Source organism: Calonectris borealis, chromosome 19 (genome assembly GCF_964195595.1).
Source record: "Calonectris borealis chromosome 19, bCalBor7.hap1.2, whole genome shotgun sequence".
Classification (NCBI taxonomy): Eukaryota; Metazoa; Chordata; class Aves; order Procellariiformes; family Procellariidae; genus Calonectris; species Calonectris borealis.
The window spans coordinates 1,373,006-1,395,033 of NC_134330.1; the positions used below are offsets into that span (position 1 = coordinate 1,373,006).

Sequence of the window (22,028 nt, forward strand, 5' to 3'; positions counted from 1 at the left end):
TTTGGCATTCATTTACTGCAGCTCGCAAGTGAAGTAATTATATGGCAAACTGTATTTTTTTTTTTCCATATTAGGAGTAAAGTGTTGGAATCAGTCTCCTGCTCTATTTCCAAGCTGTCCTGCTGCTCTGAAAACTTTATCTCCTTTTCTGCTGATTTAAAGGTTTGTGCATGTAACACGTAATACTGTAAATGTTATTTAAAGAACCCTGTTGTGGAGAACACAAAAAGCAAGCAAGTTCTTACTCTGAATGCCAGTGAATGGAAAATGTGAGTCTTCTCTTTCTCTCTTTTTCCTTTTTCTTTTTTTTTTCCTCTTTTTATTCTTCTTTTTCCTCTTATTCCTCTTTTTCCTCTTATTATTTTTTGTTTTTCTGTATTGTTTTTATTTTTTTTTCCTTTATTTCCTCTTTCTCTTTCTCTTTTTCTTTCTCTTTCTCTCTCTTTCTAACTTTTTTCCTTTTCCTTCTTTCTTTTTCTCTCCCTATTCTTTCCTTCTCTCTTTTTCCCTTGTGTTTTACAAAAATATATAGGCACACTGCAGCATTTTTTATTGCCAAATAGTAATTAAGATTTGTTCCTATTTTGTAACTGTAGAGAAATGCTTATTACACACTATTTCTTTTACTTGGAGTAACAGAGAAATCCTAACACCTTACAGTTTCTGCACAGATAGTTGAATGAATTTCTTTTCTTGTGTGATTTTACAGCAGACAGCATCTTGGGAGCCCAGCAATATAAATTTTACTTTTACTGAAAAAGCAATATAAATAACAAAATAATACATAATTTACATCAGGAATATGTGGCAATGTATATTTTCTTTCCTTATCTTTAATTTTTTGGAAACATCAGTTTTTAATTTCTGTTATGAACCAGATTCAAAGGCTGAGGCTAATTCTGCTTTACCTAGCAATTTACTAGTTTGCTCTTTTTCTTCTGTCACACCTTCCATAGCACAAAAATCCATTTCAGGATCAGAAATTAGCAGAAAATGTATGTTAAAATGAATAGCATTAAACTTTGTACGTTCTTATAGAAATGCTATATGTTACATTCAAATATGTGCTATCTATATAAATCTTACAAAATACAGAATTCAGACTCTTGGAATTCCATTTGTCTCTGGCACATGAATACATTGCAAAATGTTTTGGTTAATTCAGAGACCAATTTTTTTTTTTTCATTGCTATCTGAATAATACAGCAACATTTTACATCCCTTTTCCTAGCTAACATATAGTGATGTGAATTAGCAGAACATTTAATACCACTTAACAAACTTCTGAAAAACACAGAACTTAAAAAAAAAAAACCCCGGAACAAAACCAAAACAAAACAAAAACCACAATAAAAACCAACCAAGTGTCAAGGCGTGTTTTTCATAGAAGTAAAGCATGCATGTGATTTTCTTAGATTAATATTTGCTGTTTTAGGCAACTGGGGGACATTTGAAATTCTCTTGCCAGTATTTTAGAGTAAGGCATGGCTGCAGCATTACACTGACAAAAAGAACTGTTAGTTTTAGTATCACTACTCTAAGAGTCAAGCAATTTTCATTTTTAAAAACAGGACAATAATTAGATCAGATCAGTTAGTCTGGTGAGTTTCTGAGTAATTTTAAAGGGAGTTACCTTCTTAGTTAAAAACTGACCTTGTTGGTTTTCTCCCTCCTCAGAAGTGTTCCCACATCACACAAAACAAGACTTCAGCACTGTGAACTAAAATCATAAATAAAGCATACAAAATGTTGTGCCCATGGCAGTTTGTATTCAAACCTCGTGCTGCTAAGAACCAGTCCTCTGAAGAGAAGGATATAAATAATAACGTGGAGAAAAATAGGAAGATCCATGGGTAAGATCTTTATCTTTTAATGGTTTCATAGTTTCTCTTTCGTTTGAAAAGGGAAGATATTAAGTGACATGGGTTCTGGAGAAACCTATAATGTGTTTCCAAAGCAATAATATTAACCAAAGAACCCTGGGGGTCACTGGGTGGTGTTGACTTGGTAAGGTACATTTAAGCTTTTGTTTCTAAGTTATACCATCATTGAGGAAAGAAATGATCTTGCTTTCTCTTTCATAGTTCTAAATTGATTTGGTGTGTTATAATGGTTTCACACATGCTAGGACTTAAGAGGCATGTGTATGCTATAAAGATTAGCAAAGTGATTATTAATGCTGTAGTTAAGTTGGTAAAGTATTTCTGTGATACAATTTATACAAGACACTGTATAAAATAAATTGCACATGCATATTAAATTTCCCAGTTTTCAGGCTGTTACTTATTTCAGTTTTCTGTTGCATACCATTTCATTCTCTGCCCATTCCCTACCCTTTCCTGTCATTGCTCAAAGTAGTTTATATTCAAATGTGAAGATACGTGAAGCTGACTAGTGGAAGTGGGTGACCACACATGCTCTGCTAGCTAAAACACATCATTGCCCTCTCCAGACTAAGGGTTTTGTTTGGAATTTGTGGTCTGGATGCCTCTTGGGTGTTTTTGAACATCTTCTGAAACCTGATATCCAAATTAAAAAGTAGGAGTTCAGAAAGTAAGACTTAATGTGGAAAACAAAGGAAATGAATATAGAAGTATGTTATTTGCTTAATGGGCTGGAGGCTGGACCTAGCTGAAATTTTCACACATTTCCCTGAAGATTTCAATGTCTTTGTTTAATTCCTCTGAGTATTTTCTGGCCAGATCATAACTGTACAGATGTCCTTTGTTTAGCTTACAGCAATGATACTCAACCTTTACCATTCCAGGCCATATCTGCTGTTTTCCTTCCCACATAGTGATCTGGAAAGGGTGATTGTAGCTTTGCTATTGACTTCTAGTCCACTCCACCCCTCACGCTGCTGTGAATAGTTGGCTTATTGACTCCGTACATCTTTCAGGGACAGCTCTGAGCATGTCCCTACTGGTGCTGCAGGTAAAACTAACAAAAAGTAAGCACGTTGCATTATACTGAATTGCCTTTCTCTCTTTTAAAGCTTAGAAAATGATGATGCTGAATTATATGATCTGAGCAAGAAACGGATAGGGATGCCGCCTATCATAACTTCAGCAAAGGCCAGTGATGGGAGAGAGGTCTGTTTCTAGCGTCATTGTTTGATACTAACAATTCACACGGGTTGTGCTTACTGCTCAAAACTTCTCAAAGTTCTCATGTGAGGACTAACTGTAGTTATATGAGGTTAGGACTGCTGTGAGATCTTTGAATGAAAGATCTTTTCTAAACAAAAAGGAGCTTTGGTAAGAATGAAGGAAAAGAGGTGACCCAGTGGGATTGGAGTGCCCGATTCCTTTATTCACCTTTGAAAACCCAGCCTTTAGTAACAAACATGTCCTTTCTCTAAAATTGTCTGGTTCACTGTTTTCCTGAGCCTGTGACTATTATATTAAGAGGCCTTATTGAAATTAAAAAAGTGTGTGCAGTGGCAGATATTGTTTGGTTATTACAAAAATACTTTTTTTTTTCGCCCCATTTCATATCAAACTGTGGATTAGGTCAATAGTTTTGTACTCTAATGAATAAACACGTGTCGGAGAAGATCACATTTATACCTAATTTCTTGAATTTAATTTGTAGTATTTTAATGGTCAAATAGAATTTAAAATGAAGCTTTAAGATATTTAATAGGTCTGAAGACAGGATGTATTTTTATATTTTCTCGGTCCAGAACCCCCCCCAAAATGGTATCAAAGCTTCAAACCAAATACCAAGATGTCCAAGACATGTAAAAGTAAGAAACTTGGAAAATGGATCCAGCTTTCTCGACACACTACACCTGACAGCAAAGGAGGTAAGATATGAAACCTGAACAGTGATTTTTCTTAACTTTGAAAAGATACAGAGTATAACATTGTTTTTTGATACTTTATTGTTTTTCAGGTTATCAACTGCCGGACCAAAGCCTGCCAAGGAGCACTCATGACCCCAAAGGGCCTGGTGAAAGGTGCTAGGGATGGGCCAGTTCCACCGGCAGAGCTTTTACCACAGGCAATAGACTTTATCAAGCAGTACTACAATTCATTTAAAGAGTAAGCTAACTTTATTTTCATTTTTGGTGTAAAAGTCCTTTACCCTACCTGCCTGTCTGTGAGACTATGGAAGTGTTTGGTTTCTTCACAGCTATGGGTAACTATCCCATTACATAGCATGCATTCAAAAAGTAGAGAAGGACTATTTGAAAACGTAAATAAAACTATTACTGCACTTCATATGCTATATCCGCCAATCCCAGGTCTTGGGAATACAGAAATGAACTCTGTACAGTGCATTCCTCAGGCCCATCCCTTCCGAGTGCGTTACATTTATAATAAGCATCTAGGTTAGGACTCTCTTACAGAATGTTACCTTCTGTTGATGGGATTAGCTCCTACTCAGATCAGTCTTAGATGTGAATAATGTGGATAATGCTCTTTGTTTGTGCTGTTCCAAGTATCTTTTCTCTGTGTTCTTTTGTTCTCTGTTTTGACTCTCAAGGCTTTAGCCAAAGATTGGAAGGCCAGTCTCTTGCTTCTCAACCTTGCTCTGTGCTATCATCAACATAAGCTTACTGAGCATGCTGAGAGGGATGCTCTAGCTTCAGAAAAGAGATTTGTGTTTTCGCAAAAATGGACATGATGCAGAGACATCTTATTGCAGGAGAAGTTGGAACATCTGGTTGAGGTCCAAGAGTTTGCAGTGACAAAGTTTTCACATGACAAGCTTTCGAGTGACAACTCAATGTTTGCTCATCCCATTATAAAACATTATCAGACTTTCAAAGGGACTCAGCCACATAATGACTACTTCTTTAGACACTTTGAACTCTCCTACAAAGCTTTCTTCCATCTGAATCTTTCTAAAAGTCCCTGTCTTACACACAGGCTGTACTCACTTGCCAGCGTATTACATTTGCACATCTCTGTGTTTCTGCTCATGGCTATTTGATCACATTGATTTACACTATCTTACATGCTTGCCCTTGATCTTTCATCTTGTTGAAAATGTGAAAACTCTCAGACAGTGCAGGCTGTTTTCATTATGTCTGTAAGCCAACAAAACAATTTTTGTCTGTGCTGTGATAAATATTTCCTAATGTTTTGACTTCATTCTGTGTTATCAAACTAAAGAATTTTAGAGTTAGTTTCGCTGACAAAGGAAGAATGAAAATCCTACCTACTTTGCTCAGAAGAGCTGTGTCCCTGTGAAAATAATAGAACTTTGAGAGGACAGTCACTATAATCTTACTTTTGGGCTGAAGCTAGCCTGTTCTCTACTTTTCGCTTGCTTGTGATTTGACAGTTTTTTCCAAACTAATCTAGAAAATCCAAATTTAAACTGAAAACTTACAAAGAAAAGGTTGTGATCAATCCATGTATGTGTTGGGTGGTGAAAGGATGGCTACTTAAATTTCTAGTGTGTTAGTTTCTTCATTAGACTAGTAAGCTCTGTCATTTCATAGAATCATAGAATCATACAGGTTGGAAAAGACCTCTAAGATCATCGTGTCCAACCGTCAACCCAACACCACCATGCCCACTACACCATGTCCCTAAGGGCCTCATCTACACGTCTTTTAAATACCTCCAGGGATGGTGACTCCACCACTTCCCTGGGCAGCCTGTTCCAAGGCCTGACCACTCTTTCAGTAAAAAAATTTTTCCTAATGTTCAATCTAAACCTCCCTTGGCGCAACTTGAGGCCATTTCCTCTTGTCCTATCGCTAGTTACTTGGGAGAAGAGACCAACACCCACCTCGCTACACCCTCCTTTCAGGTAGTTGTAGAGTGCGATGAGGTCTCCCCTCAGCCTCCTCTTCTCCAGGCTAAACAACCCCAGTTCCCTCAGCTGCTCCTCATAAGACTTGTGCTCCAGGCCCTTCACCAGCTTCGTTGCCCTCCTCTGGACGCGCTCCAGCACCTCCATGTCCTTCTTGTAGTGAGGGGCCCAAAACTGAACACAGTATTCGAGGTGCGGCCTCACCAGTGCCGAGTACAGGGGCACGATCACCTCCCTATTCCTGCTGGCCACACTATTTCTGATACAGGCCAGGATGCCGTTGGCCTTCTTGGCCACCTGAGCACACTGCCGGCTCATGTTCAGCCGGCTGTCAACCAGTACCCCCAGGTCCTTTTCCTCTGGGCAGCTTTCCAGCCACTCTTCCCCAAGCCTGTAGCGTTGCATGGGGTTGTTGTGGCCGAAGTGCAGGACCCGGCACTTGGCCTTGTTGAATCTCATACATTGGCCTCAGCCCATCGATCCAGCCTGTCCAGGTCCCTCTGCAGAGCCTTCCCACCCTCCAGCAGATCAACACTCCCGCCCAGCTTGGTGTCGTCTGCAAACTTACTGAGGGAGCACTCGATCCCCTCGTCCAGATCATTGATGAAGATATTGAACAGGACCGGCCCCAAAACTGAGCCCTGGGGAACACCGCTCGTGACCGGCCGCCAACTGGATTTAACTCCGTTCACCACAACTCTCTGGGCTCGGCCGTCCAGCCAGTTTTTTACCCAGCGAAGAGTGTACCTGTCTAGGCCGTGAGCCGCCAGCTTCTCTAGGAGAATGCTGTGGGAGACAGTGTCAAAGGCTTTACTGAAGTCCAGGTAGACCACATCCACTGCCTTTCCCTCATCCACTAGGCGGGTCACCTGGTCATAGAAGGAGATCAGGTTGGTCAAGCTCAGTAAGGATAATTCCTAAATTCTGTAGCCAGGAAAAATTCTTCTCAGCAGTCCTCAGTCAGAGTCCTATGTACTTAACTCATCCCTTTACTGAGAATACTCCCTGCTTTTTGATAAAAATATTGGACCCTAGACTGCTGCAACAGATAACAGCTATGCTTTGGGGACAAATTGTGGTGCAGTAGAGGGGAGGTGGGAAGCAGATGATGGTGGCTTCTCACAGCCGAAGCACAGTGAAATTGCTGACTTCATGAGGTGATGGATGTTTTCATAAAGGATAGAGTATTTTATGTTGACCTGTTTCACATCCAGAGAGTGTGGATTTATAATAGGGACAGGTTTCTCAGTGTTTATCCAAACTTGCCTCAGCCTACATAGATACCAGTCCCTTCCCTGGAAATCTACCTGCATCCTGGCAGATATAATCAGCAATGTAAGTAGAAGTTTTCTCATGCAAAAGGATGCTCGCAAGCTTTATGGCTTCAGCAATGCCTGTGCTCTTCTTGACCCAGAATGTAAGAAGAATGTCTGCAATTTAGATCAGTTCTAAGTAATGAAATTCTGATTGTTTCTTTCCATGGCTGTTTCCTGTTCAAAAGGCCAAAAATAGAAGAACACCTGGACCGACTGGAAACAGTGACCAAGGAGATAGAAACAACAGGAACCTACCATCTGACAAAGGATGAACTGACCTTTGCTGCCAAACAGGCCTGGAGGAATGCGCCTAGGTGTATTGGGAGAATCCAGTGGTCCAATCTACAGGTAACCTATGAGTCTAGACATTACAGCAGACAAATAGTCGTCTGCTGTAAACCAGAAGAATGTCCTTGACTTTGGTAAAATATGCCAGTTGCTTCAACTGAGGACTTCTCCCTCCTGTACATATCATAAGATCAGCATTGGTTTTTGTAGTTCTCTGCTTCATAGTTGAGTGAAAACATGGGTAGGAGAGCTAGTGTAGGAACCAACTATGTTGTGGAACCAGGTGCATGTCTTGGTCCTTGGAGGATTGTTACGTGTGAAAATGATGCATATATGAACAGTAAAAATGAACCTTTCCTTGTGGAGCTACAATTAAATTGAGAAATACTGATTTTTCCTTTCACTTTTTTCCTTAATCTTTCCTTTCCTTAACTACGTAAGAAGAATAATGAGCTTACATTACTGTTTCAAAATCAGTTTTTTTCTTTGTGTCTTTTGGAAACATATAGGTATTTGATGCACGTGATTGTAAAACAGCGAAGGAAATGTTTGAGCATATCTGTCGTCATATTCAGTATGCCACAAACAATGGAAATATAAGGTAGGTCTCTTTAATTTTAATTTTAAACAACAAAAATCACATCCAGATCTGGATTCAAAACTCCACATAAGACCTGAAATGGTCTATCTAAATATTTTGACAACTTGTCTCTGCTTTTAATTCTTCTGGTACTTGTATGTTCCTCTCGTGTACCATCAACCATTTTGAAATTTTGTAACTTTCATGGCTGATGTTGCAAAATCTTTTGTAATTCCTGGGGAAAAGAGATGATCTGAAGATTCAGGGAGGTGAGTAGAGAGGGTGAATGGTTTTATTCTACTGATATTTATTTTACAAATATAAAATAATTGCTGTTGGTAACAATTCACGTCTTAATAATTAGACTGTTTGATGTGCTGCTGTGGTATAACGGGATTTGGTGTCTCTCTGGGCAGATCAGCCATCACTGTCTTCCCCCAGAGGACTGATGGGAAACACGATTTCCGTGTTTGGAACAGCCAGCTCATTCGATATGCTGGATATCAAATGCCAGATGGGTCTATCATAGGAGACCCTGCCAGCGTGGAGTTCACACAGGTACAATTCCAAATACAGAATTATAACTGCTTTCCATCTTGTCTAACCCATCTGTCTTTTTTTTTTTTTTTTCCTTGCGTGTTTATGCAGAGTGGGAGGGAAGTGTGGTGGTAAGGAGTGAATGGAATGTTCTGCCCCACAGGTTCTAGTGCAGGCTGGAGCAATAGTTTCCTACAATCCCGATATAAAAATACTCCCCTCCATCTCAGAACAGAGTAAGCTAATGCTTCCCTTAAGTCAGGGGCACAATCAGTACTTGAACAATATGTCTCAACATTGTTTGAATGGGAAAGATAACCTTTATCACTTATAATTTACCTCAGCAGGTTTTAGTGTGTTAACATTCTTTTGTCTTCAAATCCCGGGGGGGTGGAACCTAAAAAAACCCAAAACGTACTTTCTTTATTTACAGTTGTGCATTGAACTTGGGTGGAAGCCGAAATATAGCCGCTTTGATGTGGTTCCACTTGTTCTCCAAGCAAACGGCCAAGACCCAGAAATATTTGAATTCCCGCCCGAAATTGTCCTCGAAGTGCCAATGGAGCATCCAAAGTAAGCACGCAAGATTTAGATAATTGCATTTTTGCCTCTGCCTCACCTTAGCAGGTTATTAGTCTGCGCCTGTGGCAGTCATTTTATGAGTTCTTTGTTAGAATGAAATTATGGTAAATTGTCCTGAAAGATAAAATGCCTGTTAGAACAATGAAATGAGATTTAAATTAAGGAAGCTAATAGCAATTTCGTTGGAAATCTTTTTTTCCCAATCTACATTTCAATCATATTCAGAATTTTAAAAATGATCATTTCTTATGCTGGTGTAATACACATGTAAAATATGGCTGCACTCATAACAAAATGTTTATTGCCTTTCTCTCTTTGTTTTTTTCTGCAATTTCTTTAGCTCGCAATTCCCAGTTACCACGTTGTAAATGAAAACTGCTATGAGCTTTTGCAGACTGTGCTTCATGGGTCATTCCTCCTAGAGATAGTACTCTCTCTCTTCCTGGACTTTTCTGGTTATCGCCTAAAGGACGAAAAGATACATAAAGTAATAAATCAAAATGCTTGTTTAACAGGTATGAATGGTTTAAGAAGTTAGATCTGAAGTGGTATGCGCTGCCTGCTGTTGCCAACATGCTTCTTGAGGTGGGAGGCCTGGAATTTACTGGGTGTCCTTTCAATGGCTGGTACATGGGGACAGAGATAGGAGTGCGAGACTTCTGTGATGTACAGCGGTACAACATCCTGAAGGTAATCTTCTGAAGTAGAAGTGTGTTGATCTGCAAAGGGAATGAATTTGGTGGGTGGAGTGTTTTTGAAAAAGAGACACTATCAGTCTTTGCTGGGATGGGTGTTGTATTTACATCACACTAACACTTCAGTGCTAATCTGACACAATATCCTGGCTATTGTGGGGCATCTTGAATTTCTGCCAAGATTATGACTGCCAGATTGTATGACTGTTTTTACAGTGTTCTAACAGTATCTGTTCCAAATACCTGGCTGGAATGGTGAAACTGCAACTGCAAAAAAGATATAGAAAATGCTGTCCAAAGGGAATTCTTCCCCAATTTTACCCTGAGTCCTGCTGATTCAGGACTTTTGGTCTCTGTACATTTCTCAGAGGTATATTTATGTCATTCCAGTCTGCTGTTGACGAGGCAGTGGAGTCCTGGTTGTTAGCTGCAGGTCTTGGGCACCTCACCAGTACAAATTAATAATGATGACTTATAACCAGATACTGCCACTTTTTAAACCATTTAGTCCAGGAGAGAACCACTCCCCGCTTCACCAAACTGGAATAGCCTCAAAAACTAGAACTCCATAATTCAACTTTACCTCTAATCTCAAGCGTTTCTACTGCCATCACTTTCCCCAGCATAAGATTGACTCTTCCCCCTTCCGCAATACTTCTTCCTGCATATTAATGTGGTGAAGTGGGGAAATCATGAGGTCAAAGTCACATGTAGTAAATTTGCTTTTCCCTTTTCTCTCTCTTTTTCACATGTAGGAGGTAGGAAGAAGAATGGGACTGGAAACAAACAAACTTTCATCATTATGGAAAGACCGAGCTGTTGTAGAGATAAATGTGGCTGTGCTTTATAGCTTCCAAGTAAGTCAACAAGAGCGGTATCTGGAGAGACACTGAATATTGTGTGTCCCTTTTTCCTTTCACTTATAACAGCTTTATACAAATACAATGCCAGTGGACCAATGCTCAATGGAGGTTATCAATGTAATTCCAACAGAGTTATTCTTGATTTACACCTGGGAAAGTAGAGGAATCCATATTGCCTGTTGTGTTGCCAAAACAAAAATCTCATGTGAAAGCAGAAGGGAGAGAAAAAGAAAAGGAAGTTAAGGGCAAGATTGTTCATCTTTAACACATGTGTCTAAGTGTCAAAATCTATGTAAAGCCATTGGATTAATATCTTTTATTTACAATTACAGTTCATTTAACATATCATAACAATATGAAAGATGGGTAAAAATGAATTAGAGGCTTTTCAGCATGCACTCCCATTGCTGGAGAGGTAAAATGCTGATGTTAAAAAAAAAAAAAAAAAAAAAGAAAGGAAAAAAGAAAGAAAGGAAAAAAGAAAAGGACTCAAGAGTCCTTAATCAAAGGTCCACCTCAATCTGTAGCTATGTAATAGTTGCTGATAGTAAGTATCTCCCAACACTGTATAAAGTCCTTGAAATATTAACCAAAGCAAAAAGATTACTTTAACTATATCAGGAAGAGCAGCAGAATGGGCTTTTTAATGTACGTCTGTCTTTTTGCAATTATTCTAGAAACAAAATGTGACAATCATGGATCACCACTCAGCTGCTGAGTCCTTCATGAAATACATGCAGAATGAATACCGTGTGCGAGGAGGCTGCCCGGCTGACTGGGTGTGGATTGTACCTCCTATGTCAGGGAGCATAACCCCCGTGTTCCACCAGGAGATGTTGAACTATGTCCTCACTCCCTTCTATTACTACCAGGTACACATTATCCAAAAAAAAACGATTCTAGTAGACAACTTCAGCAGTGCAGATGATAATATGGGACCTGAAGAAGTCTGAATGAAAAGCCCTGGTTAATGAAAGTTTCTAGAGATTCATAAATAGCAGGCAATATCTATTATACTGTGGAAGGTTATGTCAGTTCTGTTGAATTCTCAAGCTGTAAGTAAAATGCCATTTAATGCTACAGAGACTGATCCCATATTTGTACACAGTGGATTGTATATACAGAATCTATTCAATCTGGCCCTTTCAAAGATATAAAAATTGTGTATTTGTTATTTTACGTTTCTTACCTGAAGCTTAACTTTTTTTTTTTTAAAGGTGGATGCATGGAAAACGCATGTCTGGCATGATGAGACCCGGAGGCCAAAGAAAAAAGAAATAAAGCTCAGCATCTTGGCAAAGTAAGTTGTTCAAATAAGAGTCTTCATGCTTTTGTCCAACTATTCTATTCTTGTGATGTTTCTGTTCCGCATTTTTTTTGAATAATTATTACAATAGGGACCACTTGAATTGTTTGAATCATTGACTTATCTTTCCACAGCTAGGTAATACTCATATCTAAGATTCTTATTCAGGGCTATCTGTAGTGTATTGCTTCTAAACAATCTTCCAAGGAAAAGCCATGCTCAAGATCAGTCTTTCCTAGCTTGTTTGTGAATCAGTCTGAATTACTGTGTAGCTATATTAAAAATTATATGTGATTACTTTTTTTCCCAGGGCTGTATTCTTTGCATCTTCACTCATGAGACAAACAATGGCAACCAGGTCCAAGGTCACTGTAATCTATGCAACAGAGACTGGGAAATCTGAAACACTGGCCAACAATCTATGCAGCTTGTTCAATTGTGCCTTCAACACTAAGGTAAGAAAGTATAAATTATCCATGCTAGATGGAGAAAGAAGTTTGGCTAGTTTTATCAGCTTCTGCAAACTTTTTCATTCTCTAAACTTATGTTTTGAATGTCTGGTAAATACGAGTTGACGAGCACTTTGATTTTATATTAATTTAGCATAATGACTTGTAAATTTGATCAACAATCATCTGACAATTACAGAGATATCTTATGCTAGTTCTCATGTCTGCTAGCAATTTCTCATGAGCTTTATATCTTCCAGATTCTCTGCATGGATGAGTACAACATCTGTGACCTGGAAAAAGAAACACTTCTTTTAGTGGTTACTAGCACTTTCGGAAATGGAGATTCTCCAAATAACGGAAAGGTAATACTCACCTCAGAAGTATATATGAGGCTCAACTCAAAGACTGAGACCAAAGACAACCCTTTCATTTGTCCCATGTACTTGAGTAAGATATGGATCAGGGTCTCACTTCTAAATCAGAGTATTTTTCTAACCTTAATTATTTTATGAATTTTTATACAGACCTTGAAGAATTCCTTGTTCACCCTGAAATTGCTGAGAAAAAAAATTAGGTAAAACTACTTTATTATTTGGTTTGCATGTGATTGAGTCCTTTTGCATTTCATTTAGCTTAACATAGTGATCTTATTTTTATCTCCTTCTACAGATATGCCGTGTTTGGTTTGGGGTCCAGCATGTATCCAGAGTTCTGTGCCTTTGCTCATGCCATTGACCAAAAACTGGCCCAACTAGGGGCTTCTCAGCTCACTCCAGTAGGTGAAGGAGATGAACTCAATGGGCAAGAAGCAGCATTTCGCACATGGGCAGTCAGTGCCTTCAAGGTGACTATATAAATAGTTAACTCATATTTTAGTTCGTTCATTCATTCATTTTATTTCAGTATTCACTAGCATCCCATAAAAATGGGGGAAAATGAAGGAAAATAAACATCTGGATTTATACCTGAATTTCGAACTCCCCTCTTTTCTACTACTTGCCTAAGTTGAAGAGGGAACCAGGCCCCTTTTCTATTATTTTCTAATATTCACATAAAGTTCCATTAAACCTTTTGGATAGTGGCATGCTCAGCATGAACAAGGATGGTAGCATCAGACATCAGGATTTTTCGAAGTTGATCATTTTTTTAGATATACTGGTATAGAAGTAGAACCTTACTGAACTCACTGAACCCCTATAACATCACTGAACTCAACAGAATCAATAAACAATAGCAATCTGTGAAATTTGTATGTCCCCATTGGGATTACGACAATGCCAAGAATTTTTTTTTTTACCATGAATAGCCTTATTTTTTTCTTTTTTCTAGACTGCCTGTGACATTTTTAACATCCATGGGAAAAACAGTATTCAGTTGCCTAAGATATATACCTCTGATGAAAGTTGGGATCCTAAGAATTACAGGATAGTGCATGACTCTCAAACCATGGACTTGGCTAAAGGTATTACCTCCCACCTTCCACTTCCTCTGTCCATTTTGCTTCATTTAGGTCTGAATTGTAAAGGTTTTCTAGAAGTGATATTGGTCCTGCTAGGTGATAGAATTTATATAATAAAGTACAGTAGTCAGAGAAAAAAAGACATTGGTTTACATTAGATAAATCATTATCTTTTCCAGCGCAATAACATCAGAACATGAGAACTAGCACACATTTTGACAGCCCCAGAAGAACAGAAGCTGAGATGAACTACTTTTAGTCAGGGAAGGCATACATATAGGATACATAACTGACTAAAAGTATATCACATTCTAGAGCAAGCATGGTTCAGTTCTTTTCTGCATATTATTTGAAGACATTTTAAACAAACCTAATCACAAAATTGCCATGAGTCATGTCCTCTTTTCTCAACAGAACTTGCAAACATTCATGCCAAGGATATAATTACCATGAAGCTGAAATTCAGACAGAATCTTCAAAGTTTAAAATCCAGGTACGATACCTCATTCTTTTGAATATGGTATTCAATACTACCTTTTACTAAAATCTTAAACTTCTGAAATGCCTGGTTATAAACAGATTCTCCCTGCAGTTATTAAGAAATATATGTTAATTTTATACCATTGTTAGTAGAAGTAAATCATTATCACAAGACCCCAAGAACACGTACAGTCTTAGCTCTGATTTAGATAGAAGCTACTTCTCTGGGAGTGTAGGGAACCTAAATAACTTTGTGATATGGCCCTTTGATGCCTACTAAATGTGGAAGGTCAGGTGTATGGTCCCTCTCCCTTGCTTGGTATGCTACACACCTGGCAAATATTTACTTCATTTAGGGGAAAAATTGCCCCTTTGCAGAAAAAAAAAAAGAAAAAAAGGAAAAGGTATAGCGCAAGAAGCTGCTGCATTGGAAAGCAAGCTGAGACAAGACAATACACAGAGAAATACAAAAGGATAATCAATGCTAACATCTGTCTTAGAAATAGCATCCATGAATGGCTCTTCAACATCCTCTGGTAGGTCTCTTTCATCCCTGTTCTAAATACAGTTGTTTTATGGGAAGTCCTCTGAGCTGGTTTAAAATGTGAGCTATTCAGTCTTCAGTAGAGCTGCACTTCCTTTCATTAGCTGATTGCAGGCACATTTATTCTATACTGGACAAATCAGGCAGCACTTCAGCATCTTATTTGTTTTGATACAAGTACTTCACAAATCTGGCTATTATTTAAGTCTCCGTCAGAAGTACTAAGCTCGTCTGAAAATTTGGTAATGAACACAAGGAAGCCCTTGCCAACTGTCACTTCAGATTTATTCCTTTTCTGCGCAATTCAAGGGAAATCCTGTCGACGTAACCAAGATCTGTCTGATCTCTTTTTTTCTATATCTAGTCGTGTTACCATTCTTGTTAAGCTTTCCTGTGAGACTAATCAGGAAGTGCACTACCTGCCCGGAGAACATATTGGGATTTTCCCAGGCAACCAGCCAGAATTAGTCCATGGCCTCATTGCACGTGTCAAGGATGCCCCTCCAGCTGATCAGACTATCAGACTTGAAACCTGCACTGATGGTAAGTTGGTTCTCTTTAGACAAAATAACAGAGGTGTTTGACAGATTTCTGTAAAATTCCTGAGAATTTGTACAGACTGAATTTGATTCTATTATCCTTTTCTTAAGTTTCAATAGGATTTTATTGATGCTTTTAGTTATTCTTATAATTTTTGATTCTGATTTTGCATACTCTGGCAGTTCATGGTAACTTCACCAGCGTACGCAGAGTTATCCTAAGCTGACACTGTTCGTAATTCAGTTGCTAAATTGGCCATGGACCACAATTAAATTAATCAACAGAGTTTGCTTATTGTTGCTACATATCAGAGTCCTAAAATAGATTTACATGTCATGACCATCTTTTCCATCTTAGTAGGAACAATCTGCTGAATCATAGGATTCTGGCACACAGAAAGATGATTTCCTCAAATGAAAGACTTTTCATTTTAAAGTGGTGTTTTGTTATCATGCAATTCTCTGCATCAGATCCTCCCCTTACAAAAAGTTTGAACCCTCACATTAACCTTTTTTCTGAAGGGCCCTGTGGTCTAGACCTGCTGCAACCTAGTCTGAAGTCATATTTTGAAGGACACTGAGTTTTGCAAAGCTCTACAGCTGTCAAATGCCGTGGGAATTGCCAAGTGTTCTTTTATTTCTCTCATTTCCAGGTGGCTACTGGACAAGTGACAAAAAGATTCCAGCCTGCACGCTCCCCGAGGCTTTGACATACTTACTTGATATCACTACTCCACCCTCCCAACAACTGCTAAAAAAACTCTCCCAGCTGGTAACAGCGGAAGGAGACAAACAGAGACTGGAAGTTTTATGTCAGGTAAGCGGTAGGGCTAGATTTATGTTAGAAGTGCTGTATACTGGACCATCTGATGCCCTTTTACTGTGTAGCAGAAGCTTAAGAAATTTTTGTAGTCATGGTGCTTGATTTTTATCCCTCTGTTACATGTTCTGTGTGGTTGTAAAACCAACCACAGTGAGAGAAAGGGTGGTCTTGTGACTCAACTTAGGCGTGGGAATGAAGAGATTTCTTCAGATCTGATATTTCCTGTGTGATTCTGGGTGGGTCATTTTGCCTGCGTGTTTTTCTTGCCTGCCTCATGGTGGTTTCTGATGACACACCATTAAAAGATCTTACAGTTTGCAGGTGGAGGGGTTGGAGGGGAGCTGGTAGATATTTTTGACAGAGAGTTTGGTACCGTGTAAGTAAGAGGGATGTCGCTTTAAGTAACCAATGACTCATAGTTGTGGTAAGTGCTTGCTTCTCCTGCGGGGTTCAGCAAGGCTCAGTAGGTATCAGGACCTGGGCCCATACAGTTTTGTGGATATCCCATAGCAGGGGGCTGAGAAACACATTCTACTTCAGTTTCTACATTCTCACTGAGAGAGCTGGTATCGGAGAAGATTATAGCAGGTATTCTGTACTTCTGTTTTCAAAAATTAAACAATTTCTTAGGAAACTCCAGTATTGGTCTAGGCAAAGTTTTGAGAATTCTCGGTTGATTCGCCTGCATATCTAATTGAATGTAAAGCTTGATCTGGTAAGATTGTGATGGTGGCCTTTGCCTTTTAGAGCACAGAAGAATACAATAAATGGAAGTTTTACAACAGCCCGAACATTCTGGAGGTCCTGAAGGAGTTTCCTTCTGCTGAGGTCTCAACAGCTTTCTTACTGACTCAGCTGCCGCTTCTGAAACCCAGGTACTATTCTGTGAGTTCCTCCTGTGACATGACACCCAGAGAGATTCATCTGACAGTTGCAGTTGTAAACTACAGGACAAGAGGTAATGAATTGTTGTTTTCATTTCTTTCTTAATTAAATGAAATTTAGGCTGCACTGTGGTTCAGAGAAAAACTGTCTGCCATATAGCATGAAGCATATCTGTAACAAAAAGTTTGTATTGTGATACATGCAGAGTAGTATACTGCAGTGCAGATGTTCATACTGTGTCAGGATTTGCTAAAATCCTGCATCATCATCAGTGTATCCTTGTTTTATAAATCATTACTAGATTTACACTTATTTGAAAAACATAATTTTAAGTATAAACTGTGCTTTTTTAAAAAACTGAGAGCTTTTGAATACTGACAGAGGTGTTTTCCTTTGCTCTGATTAGATGGACAAGGGCCTTTGCACCATGGAGTTTGCAGCACATGGCTGAATACAATAGCTCTCAATGAAACAGTCCCATGCTTTATACGCAGGTGAGTGTATGAGAGAAAAAAAGAAAAAACAAACCAACCAAACAAACAACAGTTCTTAGTTCAGCTTCTTCAGTGGTTTTTTTCATTGTTGGCATATGATTTTCGAGTGACTGGTGAGTGCAAGTTGGAATATCTGAGTTTCAGAAGAGAGGGAACTCCCTGTCTTCCAAAGATGAGACCCTTTACCATGTCTTACATTGGGTAAAATCATAAATCGTTAGAAAATTCTGAAAGAATTCTATTCCTGTGACGCCATCCCTGCTGTCAGCATATGCACTGTAGAGCAAGTAAAGCTAAGGAAACGGGAAGCAACCGTCACCAAGTTAAGCCCCATTACTGTTTTCAAATTGGTAACTTAGGCTGTGCTGTTCAAAATCATTCAGGAAACTGACACTGAGAAGTCAGTCATAAACTAATTACCTAATTAACAAATTTTTGCATCTCAGTGCTAATGAATTCCAGCTTCCAGAGGAGCCAACCAAGCCATGCATTCTGATCGGCCCAGGAACAGGAATTGCTCCCTTCAGAAGTTTCTGGCAGCAGCGTCTTTATGACTTGGAAAAAAAAGGTACTTACGGGGGTTGCCACAAAGGGGAGGCCATAACTCCTCCAGCAGCAGAAGACATCCCTAGTCCTCCAAACAAAATTTCTACAGATGGAGACACCCATCTGTAAACCCCATAGAGATTTGTCATCCCAAGACTTGAGACCGTTCTGGTGGTCTTGAGGTATTTGGTCACTTGGAGGGAGCAGCCTATGTGTCCATGTAAATACTGGATGTTCAGTGACTGCCCCAGGCGCTCACACGGGGGCCACGATATGGAGAGGAGACACTTTGGCCTGCCTGTATCAGCCCATTTGGGGAACCTGCTCCAACAGGTGATTCCACATAGTCCTCCAAGGACTTGGGCAGTTTTGATCCTACTGCGAGACCCTAAAATCACCAGCTGTCACACACAGACACACATACTCTCCTCCTCAGGTGTTTAGTGAAAAAGGTTAATTAGAAAATAGCTGTGCAGACAGCAGTACACAGCTAGTTACTGTGACGACGGGGCCCTCCATGGGGAATAGTCATAAGAGATAACAGGCCTTACCAGGAAAGACAAAAAACTTTCCAATGTTGGTTTCAGGGATCAAAGGTGGTGACATGACATTAGTGTTTGGCTGCCGGCGGCCAGACATGGATCACATCTACAAAGAAGAAACTGAGGAAATGAAGAGGAAGGGAGTCCTGAAAGAAGTCTATACGGCTTACTCCAGACAACCTGGTCATGCTAAAGTAAGGCTGGCTGTGTTGTTCTTTAAGGGTTGGCTCCTTTCAGAATGGTCCCTCAAGTTAAGATCTGGGCTCTGTTTAACAATGTTAGCATTTTGCTTCAGTGTATTGTGAACAAGACACAAAAGGCCCCGCGCCTTCAAAATAAAGTAGAATCTGACTGTGCACTTCAGTACCAGCAAGCTATATAAATGTAAAACCCTCACTGCCATAGAGAGAGGCGTAATAGACATATAATCAGAACTTTCAGTGCAAACAGCCTTTGAAACTAGAAGCTGGAACATTTTCAGAAACCTTAAATTTTGCAGGATTTCATTAGCCCATGAGTTAGAAATGAGTTGGCTCTGGCCATTTGTCACCATTTCAATGACACAGTGACCCTGGAAATTAATTTTGCTTAGATGAAATCTAGAGAAAACAATAGTGCTTAAGCTATCCTCTTTTTAGCTGTGCTACTCTCCTGGCAAGTTAGGGGACTTTGGCAGTTGTAACTGGTTCTAAAAAAGAAGTCTTAGTCTGCTCTAGTTTAATCAAGAGACAGGTCTAGCCTCCAAATCTCGGGCTTGTAAAGACAGCATGAAGACATTTTTCTTCTCCTTTGCTGTGGTGCAACACACAGCTGGAATAGATAGGGCATTTAGAACCTTACTATGTAGACCCACATTGAATTTAGAAAAGCCAATAGCCAAAGTAGCATTTAAGAAACCTTGTCTAATGATCCTTTTTCTGTTTCTAAGGCCTATGTTCAAGACATTCTTCAAAGCAAGTTGGAGACCAAAGTGTGCAACCTCTTGCATAAGGAGAAAGGGCATCTGTATGTCTGTGGAGATGTACGCATGGCCAAGGATGTTGCTCAGACTTTGAAAGGGATGCTTGCAAAAAAACTGAACCTCAATGAGCAGCAGGCAGAGGAGTATTGCTTCCAGCTAAAGGTATGCTGTGATATGCAAGGCATTCTTTCCAGTCAGACAGTGTTCCAGGATGGGTTACAGAAGTCTTCAAAGTCACATTCAAGATCTTGCAGGCTGCCGTGAGCTTCTTTTCAGCAGAATGCATAAGGAAAAAAGCTTTAAGTGGTCAGCTTAGTCCACCCACCGTGATTTAAAACGTATGGTTTCTGTTTGGTTAGGTGTAGGAGTGACACATCATGTTCCTCTCTTACATCTACCATTTTCTCGTGTTTCCCTTTGGATCCTGTACATCAGCTTTGCAGTGTGTCTGGAACATCAGGAATTTGAGACTTTATTGTACCAATGGAGGAAAGTGAGTTTAAGAAATTAGTGGGCCCATCACTGAAAACACAGTGCCTGGGTCTGCTGGCTTTTTAGGACCCTTTTGTTATCAGAACTTGTCCTGGAGCACGTGAGTCTGGGATTCAGATAGGTTCCTTTTATTGACAGTAACAGAAGTGCACTATCACAGAACCAGTAATACGAATGCAAAAGACCTTTTAGTTACTTAACTGGAGGAGCTAGCAGTATTTAATTCATTTCCTGGATTTCCTTTCTCTTTTTGCAGAGTCAAAAGCGATACCATGAAGATATATTTGGGGCTGTATTCCCACATGAAGTCAAAAGAGGTGTAAGAGCTTTGCAACCCACCAGTCCAAGAACGAATCAACCTATGTTTTAGACAATACTTGCACATTCGTTGTTATTTTCAAAAAACAAGGGGCCAAATCCTCTTTCTTATACATGTTAAATCATATGCATGTATATGATTGTAGGATTTAGCTTTTAAACCTCAGCCTTAATTAAGAAAAATATTAAATTTAACTTTTGTTGCTATTTATTCTGAGACTTCTTTTAATAGATTACCTTAATAGTGAAGATGCAAATTATTTTTTAATAGTCTGCTATTTTTGTAAATACAAGGAAAATTTAGAGGTTTTTACTATGTAAGCTAGAACTGAAATCTTTTTTTGAAATGTACTGTTTATCTTTGTGAATTTATTTATATCAGATTGTTTCACTGTGCATATTATCTTCACTTTAAAGCAAGTAAATGGATGGTTGTGTCACTTGGAAATGTATAGTCACACGCCTTGTTGAATCTGAAGCAATATTTGGAAAGGAGATGATAATATAATGGTTCATAAGTGGAAATACCTGCGGCATACACTTCAAATGTATGGCATACACTTCAAATACGTGAGGAAGTAGTAGTTTTAAATTCTGCTTTGTATGATTCAGGTAGTTGAGCCTGAATTGTTGTTGTTACAGAGCCTATGGCAGTAAGGTTCAGAAAATTCAAAAGCACTTTGTATGTTTGAATTCTATGCTCTGGTTTACTTGATTTGTTTGTAATAAAAGATGCCGTTATATTGAGGCAAGCAAGTTGGTGTGGATTAAATGTATCTTTTTTTGCTATTGGCTTCAGCCTAAAAAAATAGGGGTAGGTAAGTAAGTTCTCAGGTTCTGGTGAAGTGGGATTGGGCTCCAACCAACACTCCTTCCATAAGTAAAGAGCGCGTAACGAGAAGTTACGCAGTCTGCCTAAGATTAATTATGTGTTTTTACTGCCAGCAAAGTGTGGAAGTGCGCCATAGATTGTGAGATTGGCTTGCGAACTGCAAGAATATAAAATAGCCATGAGAGCAATATATTTTGCCCTAGTTATATTTTGACTTTGGCTCTTTCTGTGCCTTGCACTTATGTCAGAGCTTTTACTTCTTTCTCTAAAATTACCAGGGCTATATAATCATATTAAAAAAGCTTAAGGTGAGATTTTCCTGTCATCCCTTGTCTCCAGGAGCTGGAATCTGATGAGGGAGTGAAGACTCAAAAGTCAACAGTGCCATGCATGTACAGTGTGTTTTACATGTGCTTCAGGACAGCCTTAGACATAAGATCAAAAATACAGCATAGATGAAAGAGTGTGGACAGTGATGGCAGAGAACAGGAAGTATCAGACAACAGGTACAAAGAGTAAAGGACAGAGGAGGTTCCTGGCAAGTATGGAGTCCTGATGGGCATCTAGTATATATACACTGTGAGTGTTATTTCATACTTCATTTGATTTATGTTTTCTGATTTTTAGATTTTTGGGGTGGGATGGAAATGGAACAAGGTAATTGCACTTTCCGTTAAGAAAGTTCTCCATAAGCCCAGGGCTCGCTGAGTCCTGGACTTCAA

At 39.2% G+C, this 22,028-nt stretch overlaps 1 protein-coding gene across 6 annotated transcripts in view; it reads left to right on the forward strand.

The window, feature by feature from the left end:
- The window catches only part of NOS2 (nitric oxide synthase 2), a 39,846-nt gene extending 18,616 nt beyond the window's left edge, over positions 1–21,230 (forward strand). For 5 of the 6 annotated variants that reach the window (XM_075168234.1, XM_075168235.1, XM_075168236.1 and 2 more), the window contains 27 exons: positions 75–162; positions 1,678–1,853; positions 2,996–3,092; positions 3,686–3,808; positions 3,898–4,046; positions 7,274–7,436; positions 7,886–7,977; positions 8,373–8,514; positions 8,927–9,066; positions 9,591–9,765; positions 10,526–10,627; positions 11,311–11,505; positions 11,851–11,933; positions 12,250–12,394; positions 12,649–12,753; positions 12,916–12,965; positions 13,061–13,235; positions 13,721–13,853; positions 14,265–14,343; positions 15,239–15,417; positions 16,067–16,230; positions 16,984–17,194; positions 17,528–17,615; positions 18,062–18,183; positions 18,749–18,897; positions 19,632–19,826; positions 20,413–21,230. In XM_075168234.1, coding sequence (XP_075024335.1) covers positions 1,747–1,853; positions 2,996–3,092; positions 3,686–3,808; positions 3,898–4,046; positions 7,274–7,436; positions 7,886–7,977; positions 8,373–8,514; positions 8,927–9,066; positions 9,591–9,765; positions 10,526–10,627; positions 11,311–11,505; positions 11,851–11,933; positions 12,250–12,394; positions 12,649–12,753; positions 12,916–12,965; positions 13,061–13,235; positions 13,721–13,853; positions 14,265–14,343; positions 15,239–15,417; positions 16,067–16,230; positions 16,984–17,194; positions 17,528–17,615; positions 18,062–18,183; positions 18,749–18,897; positions 19,632–19,826; positions 20,413–20,526 — 3,477 coding nt within the window. In that variant the 5' untranslated portion in view covers positions 75–162; positions 1,678–1,746 and the 3' untranslated portion in view covers positions 20,527–21,230. Of the gene's footprint in view, positions 1–74; positions 163–226; positions 270–1,677; positions 1,854–2,995; positions 3,093–3,685; positions 3,809–3,897; positions 4,047–7,273; positions 7,437–7,885; positions 7,978–8,372; positions 8,515–8,926; positions 9,067–9,590; positions 9,766–10,525; positions 10,628–11,310; positions 11,506–11,850; positions 11,934–12,249; positions 12,395–12,648; positions 12,754–12,915; positions 12,966–13,060; positions 13,236–13,720; positions 13,854–14,264; positions 14,344–15,238; positions 15,418–16,066; positions 16,231–16,983; positions 17,195–17,527; positions 17,616–18,061; positions 18,184–18,748; positions 18,898–19,631; positions 19,827–20,412 lie in introns of those variants that run through there. The other variant, XM_075168239.1, reaches the window with a different exon arrangement.
- The last annotated feature ends 798 nt before the right edge of the window (positions 21,231–22,028 follow it).